Genomic DNA, 17,548 nt, shown 5'->3' on the forward strand with positions numbered 1-17,548 from the left:
TTACACACACGAGAGAGAGAGAGAGAGAGAGAGAACAAGGATCTTTCTTGTTGAGTGCATCTGTGATGGGAAAATTGTCCGTTTGTGAGGACGCAACTAAGATTCCTCACCTACAGATGGATGTAAACACATCAGGAGAAATGGCCAATAGGAAAACAGTCTTTCTGTATATATAGATAAATATATGTACATATATAGATACAAATATAAATGATTTTTACCCAGTTGTAACTGCAGTGAGGGCATTTGCTGCCTTCAAGTCTGGCCACCTGATCTTTTAAACTGCCAGAGTTCAGACCGTATGTGGTGCCAAGTGCGTCGCTTACACCGACTCGTTTTGTCCCTCAGCGATATTGTTTATAGGCATATATACTGATTAGTTAATTCATTAGGACATAGTGCTCATCTTTTTAATTTGTTGTATATTTTTATTACCTTTCTGAAAATTGTCCCAAGAGTTCTAATAATACCTCATGTGCCCTTGTCAGCGGCTCTCCCCACTACTTTTAAATCAGCAGCAGTGATTGATGAAATAGTGTGAAGTAATAGCTTCCAAGGTTTAGGCTCCGCTAAAGCCTTTAGCTTTCTTTCCTTTTTGTTCCTTTCTTTGTCTTTTTCCTTCCTGTCTAGCCAAATGTTTTTATTTTTAGTGGGAAAGAACACATTGTCAGATTATCTGCATATTCTAGATAAGAAAAGGTGTATGGGCATGAATGTTTTCTTTTGGGGTGTTCAGATACGCAACCACGTTGTGACATTTTAAGCATTACTTCAGAAGTTTATGGTTCAGTAGTTTAGGACTCTTTCAAAACCCTTGTCTTCATAATTTTTTCTGTTATTCTGGTAAAAAGCATCATGACCCAGGCAGCTTATAGAAGGAAAGGGTTTGGGGGTGCATGTGGTCCCAGGGATTGAGGGCCTATGGCAACCAGACAGTAGGCATGGTGCTGGAGCATAGGCTGAGAGCTGAGGGTTCACATCTCCACGCACAGGAAGGAAAGGGTGAACTGGGACGGTGCGAAGCTTTTGAAATCTCAAATCCCCGCTCAGCAATAACTTCTACCAACAAACACACCTCCTCAACCTACCCAAGTAATGCCGCAGACTGGGGTCCTGGTGCATCTGTAGAGTCATTCTCATTCAGACCACAGCCCTGTGATTATGCCGGAGAGTATTAACGCAGTAGCGCAGGGACAGTGCGCAGTGTTTTAAGGTCTTACCGTCTGTATCCAGTGGCCTACTTCATCAAACACTGCAGTTCCATATTTATCGTTATCTAAAGCTCACTGAAAACAGCTTGATGATCCTAAAGATCTAAGTACATTTACTGAATAGATATTCACAGTAAAATGAATTTAAAAGATAAACGTGAGAAAAGATCGATGGGGAATTGATTGATATCTGCACTTAAACCTAAAAATTCTGATGCCTGAGTAATCTAATTGGAAATTTTCCTTGCCTGCCAGTGAGTAAGGATAAGGTTCTTTTTCTAAAGGGGAAGAAAATAAAATACCAGAGTGGAATAGAGGCTTTCTAAGCTGAACCACGTCTTCCTGCATTTGACTTCACATCTGAAGTGTTTGGGTTTTGCTTTTGTTTTTTTAAAGAGATACTGTCTTTTTGTTAGGATGTAATGATTAGCTAAGGTCGCTTTGGCTGTCTTCCAGCTTGTGGAGAGACTCCAGAACAAATTCGAGCCCCAAGTGGAATAATCACAAGTCCGGGCTGGCCTTCTGAGTACCCCGCCAAGATCAACTGTAGCTGGCTCATACGGGCAAACCCAGGGGAAATCATTACTATAAGGTAATTCTGATCCTTTCACATGGTTGGTCTTTTATTTAGAAATGGAAATGCGGTTTCCAGATATCATTGTCAGAGGTACAGCAACATAAAAATATTTTGCAGAACGTAAAATAAGTTATGGTTATCAGTGTCATTTAAAGAGTAAGACAATGACCTAACTAACTTGGTTTTCAGCATTTTCTGATGCCCATAGCATGTATGCTGATCTGGAACTCCTGTGGCCTCATCCTCCAGAGTGCTGGATTCCCTCTTCTGAATCCAGGATAAACACATCATATAAAGTATAATCCACTACACCCAGCTATTGTAACTGCTTCTTAACAAAAGCATAAATTGCTAAATAGCTTGTTAAGATCAAGAGTGACCTTTAGCATTGTGTAGACAAACAGAACCCACTAATCAGCTCAAAGATCCAAGCCATGACTTCAGCCTCGTTCATTGTCTCCTCTCCTTTAAAGAAGTTACAGTACGATTGTCAGTGGGCATGCGTGTCCTTATATAACTCAACATGCTATTGAATATATCTTGATTTTTTTTTTGCTTTCTTTGGTGCGTGATTGCATGTGTTGCAGGTGTGTTTACCCATGTTTGCACATGTTGAGGCCAGAAGCTAACATTGGGTGTATTCCCTTTCTTTTAGAAGGGTCTCTCACTGAGCCTAGAACTGTCTTTTAGGTAGACTAGTGGACACGAGCCTATCCCTCGCCCCCCGCCCTCTGTGCACTAGGCTCACAGACGTGCCACCACGCCACATGTCCTGGGCATTGTGTTCACACAGGAAGCACTTCTCTCACAAAGCCCTCTCCTCGGCCCCCCTTTTATAATTTAGAAACAAAATAACATGGCTTAAGAATACAGAGTGAGGGCAGAGAGACTGTTCAGTAACCTCCACATGAAAACCCGGGTCTGAATCGCCTGTCAGACCACTCATTTGACAAACTCCAGTCCCCACGAGAGATCTCATGGTGAGTGGAGTCTAAAGGAGGAACACCAGGTGAAGTTGACCTTTGACCACCTGTACACGTATGTGCACATGCCCCCCCAGGAACATGTGTGTACACGACACACACACACCTAGAAAATGATTGAAAACTTATTACTTGTACAACCTGCACTAACTTAAAGTGAAATGGCTTGAAGTGAGGGCTACAGGTGCCGCTCAGAGTAAGGGGTTTGCTTGGGTGAAGGTGTGGGCTTGACCCTGACCCTGTAAACAGACAAGCACAAGCATGAAAACATAGGAATATGGAAGTGCGCTGGGTTTTGTGTGTTTGTTGAGTATTTTAAGAGCCTGAACTGACCTTCGACTTGACACGTGGCCAAGGATGGCCCGAATTCATAATCTTCTTGCCTCACTTCCTTCATTTTAACATTTATTTATTATGTGTGCATTGTTGTACCTGCATGCCTCCCTGCGACAGCAGAGGGCACCAGACCTCATTACAGATGGCTGTGAGCCACCATGCAGTTGCTGGGAATTGAACTCAGGACCTCTGGAAGAGCAGCCAATGCTCTTAACCTCTGAGACATCTCTCCAGCCCCCTGCCTCAGCTTCCTTCAGAAACATATTTTCAAACAGTTGAATTCAAGTGGGGAAGAGTGATGTAGAATACGCAAGTGAGAGCTCCCTGCATAGACTTTAGAGATGGAGGCATCAGCCACTTCTCCTTCACTCTTCTCCCTCAGCCCTTGACATAAAATATGAGTCAATGCCGGAGTCTGCCTGTTTTGCTTAGGAAGGCTGTGAAAAAGCCGCTCGTAGCCTTTGGTCGCCTCCCAGCAAACATGGATGACTTTGCCACATATGGACTCCATGGGAGAATCTGCAGGTGTGTGAGCCACCACTTGAGACCAGTTGTAACAAAAGAAACCTGGGTAGGGAACACAGAGGAGAGGAGGAAGGGAGGGAGGTCCATCCAAAGAGCCTCCCACACAGTAAGCCCACACCCCAACCTCCAGACTGTATGAAAAAAAGTAAGTGCTAAGATAAACAGCCAACATAATCCACCTGTAGCACAGCTACCGAGACACTGTAATGTTTGCCATGTCAGGACTTTCTTTTTAACCTTTTTGTCCTCTCAGTTCTTGGTAGTCTGCTCAAACCAATGAACTAATTCCAAGAATGTTTCTTAATTTATAAAACACATCACATTACAAAGTATAATCGCATTAAAACATAACTGCTGGGTATATCTGAATATTTATAATATAGTAATATATGTTTATTGGCATGTTCATGAAAACAAATCACAGTTCTAATAGCTTCTGGTGTAAATGGTATCTTTAGAAAGTTAAAAACTTAGATGAAATATGATAATCCGACTTGTAAGAGAGAGGGCGTGTACACAGAGATCTCTGGAAGTGTAGTATGTGATGCTGTAAGGGCCGGGACAAGCACAGCCTGACATCAGCCCCACAGTTAACGCCCTTATCACTTGATCTGAAGTGGAGAAGAGAGATAAAGTCGAGTTTTCATTTGTTAGGGAGCCATGTTCAGATGCGGGAAGCAGAATTAGATTTCTCATTTGTACCAAGCAGTGGCTGCTGCCCTGTTCTTGTTTGACTTTTTTCCCATTTTCTTGAGCCCGTATTTTAGGAACTGTATGATAATGATTAACCATAAGATGATTTATATGAAAGATTATTCCCAAACTCGAGGGCCAGTTACAGCACATGTTACTCTTGTTTGTTGTCCCCTTCTCCTCCTTCCCCTTCCTCTCCCCCTCTCTCTTTATTGTTCTGATTTGCTGTCCTGGAAACTTAGCGGGAGCTGCCTTGAAGAAGTGGGTGACCTCGCCTAACTGAAGAGAGAGGAGTTTCTGTGGGGCACCTCCTCCATGCTTGACCTCGTGACTCAAGCAGGAAGAACTGCAGGAGGTCAGGATCGGGAAGGGTTTCCCTGAACACAGACTGTCAGCTGGCGTTCAGCACGGTTCTGGAATCTGCTGTTACCTTATGAAGAGCAGAGCCCTTCTGGGACCTGAGGGAGCGATGCAGCATAAGGCCCTAGCAGCTGGCGTGTGATGGCTGACAGTGTGGCTGTCAGCTGCTGCGGACATCTTCCGTTATGATGTCTTCCGTTACTTCTCGTTTTTATGAACATTCTTGTCAAATTATTTTAAAGCCTCTTCCAACGTTCTCTTGTTTTTAGTTTTCAGGACTTTGATATCCAGGGATCCAGAAGGTGCAGTTTGGACTGGTTAACAATAGAAACATACAAGAATATTGAAAGTTACAGAGCTTGTGGGTCCACAGTCCCGCCTCCATATATCTCCTCACAAGACCACGTTTGGATCCGGTTCCATTCAGATGACAGCGTGTCCAGGAAAGGCTTCAGACTGGCGTATTTTTCAGGTGTGGTGTTAACTGCTCTTCACTTTTACTTGGTTTTCTGAACAGTGTGTGTTTAATCATGTGTCGGCCCTCAACGATTAGAAGCTGAAGTCAGCTGCCTTCAGACTGAGTATCCAATTCAGTGTTTCTGCAACCATAATGAAATGTCTAATTTCATAAAGTAGGGTCTGTCTTTTAAAACATCTTAAATATATTTGTCTTGAGAGTGTGCTTTTCTCTAAGCTTTTGCCCTTATTGCAGAGATCTTATGAAAGTGTATTTTCTGGTGTGTGAATTACTTCTCATTACATCTAAAGCAAAAGACAGCCCCCTCCCACCAGCACAGTTCACAGTCTCCGAGTTTTTGATGTTTCTTTTCCTAAACCACTTCTGAACATGCGCGGGTCACCCACATGTGGAAAGTTTAGAGCACTGGGTGCCTTTGTCAGGTTCACGCAGCCTGGAGGACTCCTGCCACCTCCTCATCCATACGTAGGTTGTTAGTGGACAGGCAACAACGGTTCAGCGCACCGAATCTGCTAGCGTGGGAATCTGCTAGAGTCCAGTTCATTTCTGTTGCTCTTGTGGAATATTTAGCATGGCATACTAAAATAATTAGAATTCCCTAAGCACTTCTCCCCCCGTCCTTTATGAGCAATTCTCCAAACTTCCCAGACTTCTACCCTCCCTGAAGTGGAACTGTACCCGGTAATAGGCACTAGCGATCGTCGGAAAGTCACTCTGTGAACTGTTTGCAGTTGTGTTAAAAATAAACTGTAAAGTGGAAGTATTTCATCATGATTACATGGAGCATGAGCAACTTAAAGTTAAGATGGCAGTTCATGAAAAGCAAGGCTAAACTGTAAAACACACTGTAGTGTGCACAGCAAAATGCTGCTGTGTTTGAGGACAGAGCAAGAGCAAGAGGAGAGTGTGAAAGATTATTTGCAAAGTGCTGGCCTGGGCGGTTTTTCTTCCTTCAAACATGTCTTCTGTTTTAGTGATGTTTATAAAATGTTAAGCTCTTAGGCATTATATCCTTTGGCTCGCGTGTCGTACGTCATTCTCTCAGTGTTCGTAGTGAAATAGCATCTACAAAGTAGAACTGATCCCTTCTTCCATCGTTAGAGAAACGTGCAAGGAGCAAACAGTTAACAGATGCAATTGCCGGGTGCGTGATGCCAGTGCCGATGTCTCACCAGGACTTAACACACTTTCCACAGGGTTTTAATGCTCGAGCTTTGTCATCATCATTATATAAATATGCCTGTCTTGTGTAGTGTGGCTGGGTCTGATTTTCCTCTTCCCTTGCCGTTTCCCTTCCCCGCATTCTCCCAGGGAAATCTGAGGAGCCAAACTGTGCCTGTGATCAGTTCCGCTGTGGTAATGGGAAGTGCATTCCAGAAGCCTGGAAATGTAACAGCATGGACGAGTGTGGAGATAGTTCTGACGAGGAGGTGTGCGCCAAAGACGCCAACCCCCCAACTGCGGCTGCTTTCCAGCCCTGCGCCTACAACCAGTTCCAGTGTCTGTCCCGCTTCACCAAAGTCTACACTTGCCTCCCCGAGTCCTTAAAGTGTGATGGGAACATTGACTGCCTGGACCTGGGGGACGAGATAGACTGCGACGTGCCAACGTGTGGACAGTGGCTAAAATACTTCTACGGCACTTTCAACTCTCCTAACTACCCAGACTTCTACCCTCCCGGGAGTAACTGCACCTGGCTGATAGACACTGGTGATCACCGGAAGGTCATTCTCCGCTTCACGGACTTTAAACTTGATGGTACTGGTTACGGTGACTATGTCAAAATATATGACGGGCTGGAGGAGAACCCTCGAAAGCTCCTGCGGGTGCTCACTGCTTTCGATTCCCACGCTCCTCTCACCGTCGTTTCTTCCTCGGGACAGATAAGGGTGCACTTCTGCGCCGATAAAGTAAATGCGGCAAGGGGCTTTAACGCTACTTACCAAGTAGACGGCTTCTGTCTGCCGTGGGAGATACCCTGCGGAGGGAACTGGGGGTGTTACACGGAGCAGCAGCGGTGCGACGGCTATTGGCACTGCCCGAACGGGAGGGATGAAATCAACTGTACCATGTGCCAAAAGGAAGAATTCCCGTGTTCTCGAAATGGTGTCTGCTATCCTCGCTCTGACCGCTGCAACTACCAAAATCATTGCCCGAATGGATCCGATGAAAAAAACTGCTTCTTTTGCCAGCCAGGGAATTTTCACTGTAAAAACAACCGCTGTGTGTTTGAAAGCTGGGTGTGCGACTCCCAGGATGACTGCGGTGATGGCAGCGATGAAGAGAACTGCCCGGTTATCGTGCCCACCAGGGTCATAACCGCTGCCGTCATCGGGAGCCTCATCTGTGGCCTGCTCCTCGTCATTGCGCTGGGCTGTACTTGCAAGCTCTATTCTCTGAGGATGTTTGAACGCAGGTCAGTACCAAGACAGACTAGTTTGTGGTTTCTGCAGTAAACACGTGGGGGGGGGGGGGGGGGATGGTAAAACGCTTGTCACACAAAATGAGGAGTTGCGTGTGTGCCCGATATTAACCCACAGAATTAAGCGTGGTAGAGAACACGTGTGATTCCAGTGCTAGTAGAGACACGAGGATCCCTGGGCAAACTCTGGGTTTCTGTGAGAGACCTTGCCTCTGTAAACAAGGTGGATGGTTACTGTCACCTGAGCTTGGCTTCTGGCCTCCACAGGAGCTTACTCGCATGCGCACATGCGTGATTTAAAAGTGTGGCCCAGATGTTTGCCATAAGTCCTTTTAATGTGCTTTAGAGATGTATAAATGTTTAGAATATATAAAATTAGGATGAAATGCCCAATAGTCAAAGATTAATATAGTACAAAATAATATTTAGCTTTATGAGATAAGAAATATATTTACTAGGTTACTGTCTGGGGGGATTTTGCAAACTGTTATTCTCAGTTACAGTTTTATCTTGTCTTTATAAATATGCAATAATTCCACATATCAGAGCCTCCAGTGTTTATAGCTTCCTACAAGTGAGGAGAAAATAAATGAGCCATAGTTTCACCAGGCAGGCTCACAATAAGAGGAGAGCGGTGAGCCTTCCGTGTAACTGGAGTGAGCACCCTCGTGTTGGCGGCATGTGGAAGCCCTCCCTCCAGAGGTGCCTGTTGCAATATGTGAGCGGGATGTAGAGAAGAGGTACCAGAGGGGCTTCTCTGCGGAAGTGTGTAGAGAATAAAATAAAAGCCTTGCTCCAAGAATAAACACGTAATTCACTGGGTCTGGAGCCTTGGAAACACACAGCAGACTAACAGCACGTGAGAGGGGAACTCGAGGCCTGGCTGTGCAGTTCAGTGTGAGATAGGATCTCCGCTGAGCCCCAAGGAGGCTGGACTCCAGGGAGAGCAGCTTCCAGCGTGCTCGAAGATAAACTGAAAGAGAAGTTAATGGCAGGGATGGCTCCCAGGAGGCTACTGTGGGGACAGCTGCTTCAGCTCTAACAGTTACAGATTATCAGTTAACAGAGAGCTAAAGGTCACAGCTGGTGCGCAGGTGCACAGGGCCGTGATGGAGTTGCTGCATCTTCCCTTGCAGCAAATGCAGATAGCTGAAAACCTTGACCATACTCCAGCGATGGTGTAACACGGTGCAGAGTCGGGCCTCCAGTTCCATCTCGCCACTGCCGGAAGTAGACTGGGGGGGCTCATTTCACTCCGGCCTGAAAAAAACAATGTGTGGGTCTTCTGATGCCTTTCAACAGCTGTCTCCTAAAGACTAGGGCTTGGGGTTTTGACATCTATTATCTTATCGTGTTCCTTTGACAGAGCTTTCCAGTCTGCTAGAACACAGTCACCTAGGTTCTTACTAGCATGAAGCTCCCCTGGACACTCCGCTCTCCTCAGCCTTGCCGAGGGCAGCGTATTCCCAGATAGGAGTGGTTCGTTGAGTCAGTTGGCTGAGAGTCAGCTGGTCTTCAGCACTGATGGGGGAACACTGACGCGCGCCTTCTTTTGACCCCTTTATTCCCGTTTACAAAGGTCATTTGAGACCCAGCTGTCCCGAGTGGAAGCGGAACTGCTGCGAAGAGAAGCCCCTCCCTCCTACGGACATTTGATTGCTCAGGGCTTAATCCCACCCGTGGAGGATTTTCCCGTTTGTTCACCTAATCAGGTATAATTCTGATTTTAATGCTTCATCATTTAATGCTTTTAAAGTTTCTGTGTAGTAAAACAGGAACCCTTAGCTTTAGGAATTTTCAGTCAAGCAAATATTAAATATATGGAGAAATGAATTTATAAATTTTTATTATATTTTAAACAGAATCTATAAAATTCTAATTCTTATGATTATGATATGATTGTTCTTAGACATTTTTCTTTTTATAGTGAGTACACTGAAATTTAAAATTTTCCGATTGAACTGAACACTTAGAGATTTAAGAATGAATACTTAATACTAACAATACTAACAATGTTGTTAACCAGTTTTAAGTGAAAGTAACTCGAGAAGTTCTTTGCTCCTCATTTGAGAGAGAACTTCTGGCTGAATTTTGCACTGTTTAAAAATTTGGTCCACTTTCTTTGGGTTGTAATTCATGTTTCTTGATTCTTCAAATTTCTCAGTAAGTTTTTTTAAATATAGCAAGGTTCACTTTAGTCAGGATTTATATGCATTTAGATTTTAAATGTGTTCACAAGTGTCTATAAAAATGATGCTCAGACTTAGAACTGAAAAAAAATCAGTATTTTCTCAGAGATCTAACTCTTTAAATACAGACCACCATTTCACTTCTGGCATGTGCCACCTTATTTGAGTGTTCAGCAGATCCTTGGTAAGAATTTGTAGGCTTTGAACATTTTTCCAGGTGTAATTTATAATTCAGAATTTATACTGGTCAATATTTAGGGTGTAAAATGGAAAAAACTATAGTTTCTTTATATTGTTGGCCCTGCCGCAGTCAGAGTTTCTTTGAAGGTTGGCGAGGGATGTGGTTGACTAGGTCCACATCCTCCCATCCTCCTCCCGCTGGGCCTACAAAACCACAGACCCTGGGACTGCTCACTGCTGGGACCATTTGCAAGTTCAGGGGCTTCCCCAGCTCCCTCTGGTTTTCTAGCTCACTAAGAGGATTTGAAAGGCTCACTGGGCGCTGTTTGCCCATGAGATTGCCATGATTCTGTTCTGTGGGAGGACGCAGATTGAAACAGACTGAGGGAAAGTGCAGCGCAGAGTTCAGGCAGCCCAGCTGACGGCATTGCTGTTTGCCCCTGTGCGACAGTATTGCGTGTTTGTTACCAACCAAGGACACTCCCCTGGGCCCCCATCCAGACACACTAGTCACAACACTAATCTAAACTAATCTGAGTCTGTATCCCTCCTGCAGCCGCCACCCCGCCCTGACTCTCCAGAGCCCTACCCTAAATCACATCATGGTAGCTGCCGGCCAGTCTCCAGGGAGATGCCCCTTTCTGTCAGCCATGAGACTTTAGAAGCCAAGTCAGAGGTGTTCAGGAGGGCTGAGTTCTTTGTTCCACATTGCTCTGTTCTCTAGAGCTACTGATTATCTTCGTGAAGGAATTCTGTTTAAACAACATTTTAAATAAGATAGTCCTTCAACAGTAAACTAAACCAAACTCTCAAGTTTTCTGGCAACAAATTATCAACTTTGCACAAGTTTTTAAAAAAATAAGTTTGTAATTTGCCATCTAGTATAAAATAAGAAATGTTTTCGGGGAGTTACTGCTGCTTCATAGTCTAAGCTCTAGGCTCCCATCCACCCGACCCCCCCCCCCCCCGAAGTGTCCTGTAGAATCCAGGGTTAAATGGCAGCCTTGTGAGCAGGCTTCTGACTGGGTGGAGAATGACTCCTGACTGTGGCAGAGGTGACGATAGAGTTGGGGTCAAGTGTGCTGAGGGTCTGCCCGCCTCTGCTCCCCGCTGTGTAGATAACCTGCCCTGCTTGACTGTGGCTTGAATACTAGGTCTGCGGAGAAGTTCTTTCTAAGCTTAACTACTGTTCGTTTTTATTGTGTAGTTAGATGCTTCTTAACTGGTGGAAAACTTAGACATTTTGTACTGAAAGTCCGTGTGTGCTGTTAGGCGAATGTCTTACGGGGGTGTATTGTCCTAAAGCTGGGCTAGGTGGCCTCTTAGCATTTGCCGAACTGTTTTCAGACTATACAGGCATAACTGTATGAGCAGGACAAACACGGGTGGAGAGCGGAAGCTAGTGTGTCTCCCCCGTTCTCTTCCTTCTTGTTTCTGTGAGAGGAAGAGCCAGAAGCTGGGGCCTGGCAGGATAGACCGTTGTGTAAGGAGTGTGTCAGCTAGTCTTTGCAGAGATAGGTAGGATTGTAAGTGCTCCATCCAGGGTCTTAAACTGCGTTTGCTCCATGACCACCAGGTGGAGCTTAAAGATTTAGTGCTGCCTTTTTAAAAATAATCTGACACTGTCATCTAGAACAAAAGAATATATCTTTTAATTACATTTACTGCTGTGTCTGGAAGAGGGTCAGGCTTGCTCTGATGCCATCTGTGGCAGTCAGAGGACAACTTGCCTGGGTCCCGTGGGCTCCAGGTATCAAACTCGGGTGCCAGGTGTGGGGCTCATGCCTTCACCTGATGGGCCGTCTTGCTGGCCCCTAGGTTTCTTTTAGTTGAGCAAGATACTTTTATTATGTGCAATTAGTTTGTGAAGCATTTCATATTTTAAAGTCTATAATTTTTTTTAAATTATCCGTTTTTAAAACTAATATGGTTTAATTCTAAACTGAAAATGAAGCTAATTCTTAAAATTGAGGAGTCCAAATGTATACTTTTGATTTCTAGTCTCTGTTACAAGCATGCTCAGTCCTTTATTTGTGGCAGTGTAACTGGATCCTCAGTACTCATTGACTCGGTCTGGAAACCAGCTCTGAAATGCCATTCCACATGGACAGGACAGTTCAGCCTGGTAAAGCAAGGCTAACTTACTAACTTATTTAAGAGGGTAAAAGATCGTAAACATAAATGATGCCAGGTCACCTAGTGAAGTATGCTAGAGATTTATCAGTCTTCTGGTTGTAAATGTATTTATCTTCCTACACTTGGTACAATTTTAGGATTGGGTTCTTATTGACGTTTGAAATAAAATAACTTAGAATTGACATAGCTATTACTGTAAAGTTGAGTTTGCAGTCAGGTTAGAGCCGAGAGGATTTACTTCATCCCCCGCCCCCTGAAACAATGGGCCAAAGAACGCTCTTCATCTTGACACTTTGTTATTAATGGTCTTACTTTTTCCCCTCTTAATTTTTTGCAGGCTTCGGTTTTAGAAAACCTGAGGCTAGCTGTCCGGTCTCAGCTGGGATTCACGTCAATCAGGCTTCCTATGAGCGGCAGATCCAGCAGCATTTGGAATCGTATTTTTAACTTTGCAAGATCGCGTCATTCGGGATCCTTAGCTTTGGTCTCGGCAGATGGAGACGAGGTTGTTCCGAGTCAGAATAGCAGCAGAGAAACGGAAAGGAGTCACCTTCACAGAAGCCTGTTTTCCGTGGAGTCTGAGGACACAGACACAGAAAGCGAGAGAAGGGATACGCCGGGAGCATCTGGTGGGGTGGCTGCGCCTTTGCCCCAGAAAGTCCCTCCCACGACAGCCGTGGAAACCACGGTGGGAACCGGTGGGAATTCCTCAACCCAGAGCACCCGAGGTGGCCATGCAGACGGAAGGGATGTGTCAGGTGTGGAAGCCCCTAGTGTGAGCCCAGCCCGCCACCAGCTCACAAGTGCGTTAAGTCGTATGACTCAGGGCCTGCGCTGGGTACGGTTTACATTAGGTCGGTCGAGCTCCACAAATCAGAACCAGAGTCCTTTGAGACAGCTTGATAACGGGGCGAGTGGAAGAGAAGACGATGATGATGTTGAAATGCTAATTCCAGTTTCTGACGGAGCTTCAGACATTGACGCCAGTGACTGCTCCCGACCCCTCCTTGATCTGGCCTCAGACCAAGTACAAGGGCTTAGGCAGCCTTCCAGTGCCGCGAACCCTGGAGTCAGAACCGGTAACCGCGATGGCCCCTGCGAGCGCTGTGGCATCGTGCACACTGCCCAGATCCCAGACACTTGCTTAGAAGCAACGATGAAGAGCGAAACGAGTGACGACGAGGCTTTGCTGCTGTGTTAGGATGGCGCACCAGAGAGACTGTGCGAGCTGGAGCAATATCCGTTCATTGTTTTGTAGCTTCACTATTAAACTAGTTTTAGTTTAAAATGAAAAGATGCAGGGTGATTTTTTTTTTATTATTATATGTTAGCCTGCATGGTTAAATTAAACACCGTGTAACTCTGTGAGCTGGAGTTCACTGGGTTAGCAGCTAACAATGCATTGTGTATTGGTACTCCAGTCACGTTCTGCCATTTGTTTTTACTTGTTTTGTTTTAAATCCTGGTACTTTAGTTTAATAGTAGAAATATGGCTGCTTTAATTCCCAGTCTCTTTATCTCTCTTATGTTAAAAGGTTTGTTTGTACAAAATAGTACCTTCTTTTAATTGAATCTTTTATGCTCTTTGACACTATGTAATTTATTATACTAGATGCTAAGGTTATTAATGTACAAAAAAAAAGAAAACCCTTGCAATCACCTCTTTATTTGCATAACATTGTCTGCTACTGGATTTCATCATATGGACCTGTCAAAGGGAAAAGAATTTCCTCTTACATTTAACACACAATGATGTAAAATTTGCGTAGTTAGATAAATTGCTGTCAGAAAACAAACTTTTATAGATTTTCTAATGCTGACTTTAATACTCTCACATGGTACAGACCAAATGGTAAAATCCCAAGATACTTCTGTTTTCATCTTGATGTAGGGACAGAATTAAGCGGATGAAGATACTCTACTATGCATTAAACTTTGAACTTTATAAACTGTGTGCAGACATTGTACATGCTAAGTTCCACCTGGTAATGTCTCTCCAGTACAGGGGTGTGCGTGAGTTGGGGAACTTTATAAACTGTGTGCAGACATTGTACATGCTAAGTTCCACCTGGTAATGTCTCTCCAGTACAGGGGTGTGCGTGAGTTGGGGAACTTTATAAACTGTGTGCAGACATTGTACATGCTAAGTTCCACCTGGTAATGTCTCTCCAGTACAGGGGTGTGCGTGAGTTGGGGAACTTTATAAACTGTGTGCAGACATTGTACATGCTAAGTTCCACCTGGTAATGTTTCTCCAGTACAGGGGTGTGCGTGAGTTGGGCCCTCGGGCTTTGCACTAGTGCCCTACAAAGGTCTCAGATGAGCTTGGTGCCAGGCACTACCACTTTAGATGCTATCCTTTGTTACCACAGTGACTATATATTTCCATAGCTTTGGGGATGGGGGACCATTTTTATTACAACTTGAACTTGCTTTGCTGGTTTCATATTTATTTGTTGTATTTAAAAACTGCATTATTGTAAGAATGATTTTTTTTCCAGTATGTTTTATTATTGGGGTTGGGAGGGAGTCACCACTGTAACCTTGAAAAGCAAATTAAGTTGTTCAGACTGCCCCCCTCTATAAGTAGAGTGAATTACAAAACCCCATTTAATATTTTTTTTTAGTGTCAATTCTTGTTTATTTATTCTTTAGCTGTCTGTTTTAGTAGCTTAATGATTGAGTATGAAGATGTGTTTGTGTGTGATTATTGCTATTTATTACATTTTGGATACTTTGCTGAATGTCATTTTAAAGCATGTTTGAGGTCTTGTGTATCTGTCCTGTTATGCCGTCAGGGATACCTGACTAAAATGTTTTAATATGTATCAAAAATTAAAATAATTTTTTTTATTGCCTTGAGGTACTTTTTAAAATCAAAGTTGTTCTTTACTTTTGTTGACTTTCAGTTCATTTGCCAAGTCAGGCCGCATATAAGACAGCTGAAGCCATGAAAGGAGCCAGTCACCTGAGATAAGGTATTCCAGCCAAATTTCCCTAGGGCAGGAGCAATTCCCCTTTAAGAAAGCTGCCTCCTGCTTAATAAATCTTGACCAGTCTGCCGATGCGAGAATTCAACATAGCGAATTAACCTTTCAGTCCTAATCATGCTACTAGTAGCTGGACCTTTCAGTCCTAATCATGCTACTAGTAGCTGGACCTTTCAGTCCTAATCATGCTACTAGTAGCTGGAACTTTCAGTCCTAATCATGCTACTAGTAGCTGGACCTTTCAGTCCTAATCATGCTACTAGTAGCTGGAACTTTCAGTCCTAATCATGCTGCTAGTAGCTGGAACTTTGGGGTTGGTTTCCTGAATTTTGCTTCAGTTTGGGTTTGGTTTGGTTTGTGGTTCCGGAGATCAAGCCTTGTCCATGCTGCTGACATATGTTTTAATTTATTTTAATTGGCTTGTATAACTTCCTGGTTCAAGAAGTAAAAATAAGTCTCTCTCCTACCCTGACACCCATTCTTTAGTTCTGTTTAAAAAGATACACACCAGCACCAGTGTCTTGTACGTCTCTCCAAAAACACCATATGCTGTCCATACAGTGCCGATCTGTGTATTACCTCCAAAGACCGGATTGTAAATCGCCCATGTGGACATCCTGTGCCCTTTCTCATGTACAAGTACTTCATTAGAGTTGGAATACACAAGGCTAGATGTCTTTTATTTGATTATTTTAACCTTTAAGTCATTGATTCCTCCTAAATTTAGGCTTCAAAACTGATCCCCCTCCCCAAGGCAACTGCCTTCTTTCCCACAGCTACTAATCATTGTCTCTTAACTAGTTTGAAACAGAACTCTTACAAAGAATAGCTCCACTTTTCTAGACTCTTCTCTGTTGGTCTGCCTGCCTTTCTGTACCAGTACTAACTACGTTGTTTTTGACAACCACCATTTTAAAGCACAGGTATTCCTCTTTTCTCTGCTCCTCTTCTCTCCTCCCGCTCCCCCTCCTCTTCCTCCAAGCGTCAAACCAGAGGATGATGATGGACAGCATTCCTGGATGGCTCTTCTGTGGCTGTCGCTGTCATTTTCCTCTTTCCTTTGTGCCAGTGCATGAGCCACCTGCAGTGTTCTCAATTCTTTAAAAAAAAAAAAAAAATTAAATTTGAGAATTTCCTATGTACAGTTCAATTATCCTTGCTTATTTTTTCTTTTTACTGTTTTTCCTAGACAATTTTAATTTGTAATTAACTTAAATTCAGCATCATTGTGTTAAATTATTTATCTAATTTAGTGCCTTCTCAAAAAAATGACATCGGTTTACTCAAGTCTTTGTGTTGGGTCTTTCTGATGTATTTTGCATTTTACTTTACAGGAGCCTTCTGTTAAGAATTCTTTATAGATTTTTATCAGGTTTTGTTACCGGTATCCATGACATTCTTTCCTTTCCGTCTCTATTTTACCCTAGTCTCGTACAGACTGCCCAACGATCTGATAGGTCAGTCTCCTGCCAGCCCCCCCTCCCCCCCCCCCCCCCCCCCCCCCCCCCCCCCGTCTTCCTTTTCTCACAGTGTGTGTGTGCACACGCACGTTTCAGCTACAGGATCTTTTCATATACAAACACTGATAAGCAATTTTTGTCTTGCTTTACACAGGTCTGTGTGCTAACTGATAACTGGCTTGATATCTCCGAAATAACGTTAAATGGCGAGCTAGCCTGAACTTGGTTTAGAGAGAGATGATCCTATTGAAGTGTCCGTGGAGCCTGATTTTAAGCCAGCTTCCGAGAAGGCACGCTGAACTTTATCACATGCCCTTTGTTTGACCTCCAGGGGAGAAGCACGTCCAGTTCCTCCGCTTCAGGCCAAAAGGGAGTCTTGTAGATTTGTAGTGTAGTCTTAAACCATCCTTGCATCCTGGGTGAATTACTTCATCCGAGTCGTGGTACTTGGTAAACCAGGCTGGCCTTAAACTCACAGAGATCCCCCTGTCTCTGCCTCCAGAGTGCTGGGATTAAAGGCATGTGCCACCACTGCCCGACTTATTTTTTTTTTAATTTTAAAATACATTTTAATTAAACTATATCAGTCACCCCTTTCTCTTTCCTCTCTCCTGCCCCTCCTATGCCTCCAGTTCTAAAACTGAATCCTGATTTTATTTGATCATTATAGTTACAGATAGATGTAAACACATAAACTCAGGCCTGGACTCAGCTCTGGGCGCCTCTCGGGCTAGGATCTTAGAAGAGCCAGTGTAGCCATCGCTGATAGGAACCAGATGCCAGCCAGTTTAGGGGATGGCAATATTGTACCACTCGGCTCTCCCAGTCCTTAAGGGAGGCCTCGTTCCTCTTTAGCCTGAAAGTATTTCCAAAGATTCCATTTCTGTCCTCGCTTTACTTTTCCAGGTAGTAGGGTTTTTGACAGAACTGGGGTATTTTGTTGTTTGTTTATTTCGTCTCATGAATTTTCATCCTTTAAGATGTCAAAAACAATGTAATAATCTTTGG

General features: G+C 43.9%; 1 protein-coding gene across 2 annotated transcripts in view; it reads left to right on the forward strand.

The window, feature by feature from the left end:
* The window catches only part of Lrp12 (LDL receptor related protein 12), an 80,380-nt gene extending 65,336 nt beyond the window's left edge, over positions 1–15,044 (forward strand). For both annotated transcript variants that reach the window (XM_041637646.1, XM_041637648.1), the window contains 5 exons: positions 1,668–1,803; positions 4,955–5,157; positions 6,475–7,579; positions 9,165–9,297; positions 12,428–15,044. In XM_041637646.1, coding sequence (XP_041493580.1) covers positions 1,668–1,803; positions 4,955–5,157; positions 6,475–7,579; positions 9,165–9,297; positions 12,428–13,291 — 2,441 coding nt within the window. In that variant the 3' untranslated portion in view covers positions 13,292–15,044. The remainder of the gene's footprint in view (positions 1–1,667; positions 1,804–4,954; positions 5,158–6,474; positions 7,580–9,164; positions 9,298–12,427) is intronic.
* Positions 15,045–17,548: the final 2,504 nt, after the last annotated feature.

This window comes from Microtus oregoni, unplaced genomic scaffold (genome assembly GCF_018167655.1).
Source record: "Microtus oregoni isolate MIOR12 unplaced genomic scaffold, Mior012 000053F_ref0000044, whole genome shotgun sequence".
In the NCBI taxonomy this organism is placed as follows: Eukaryota; Metazoa; Chordata; class Mammalia; order Rodentia; family Cricetidae; genus Microtus; species Microtus oregoni.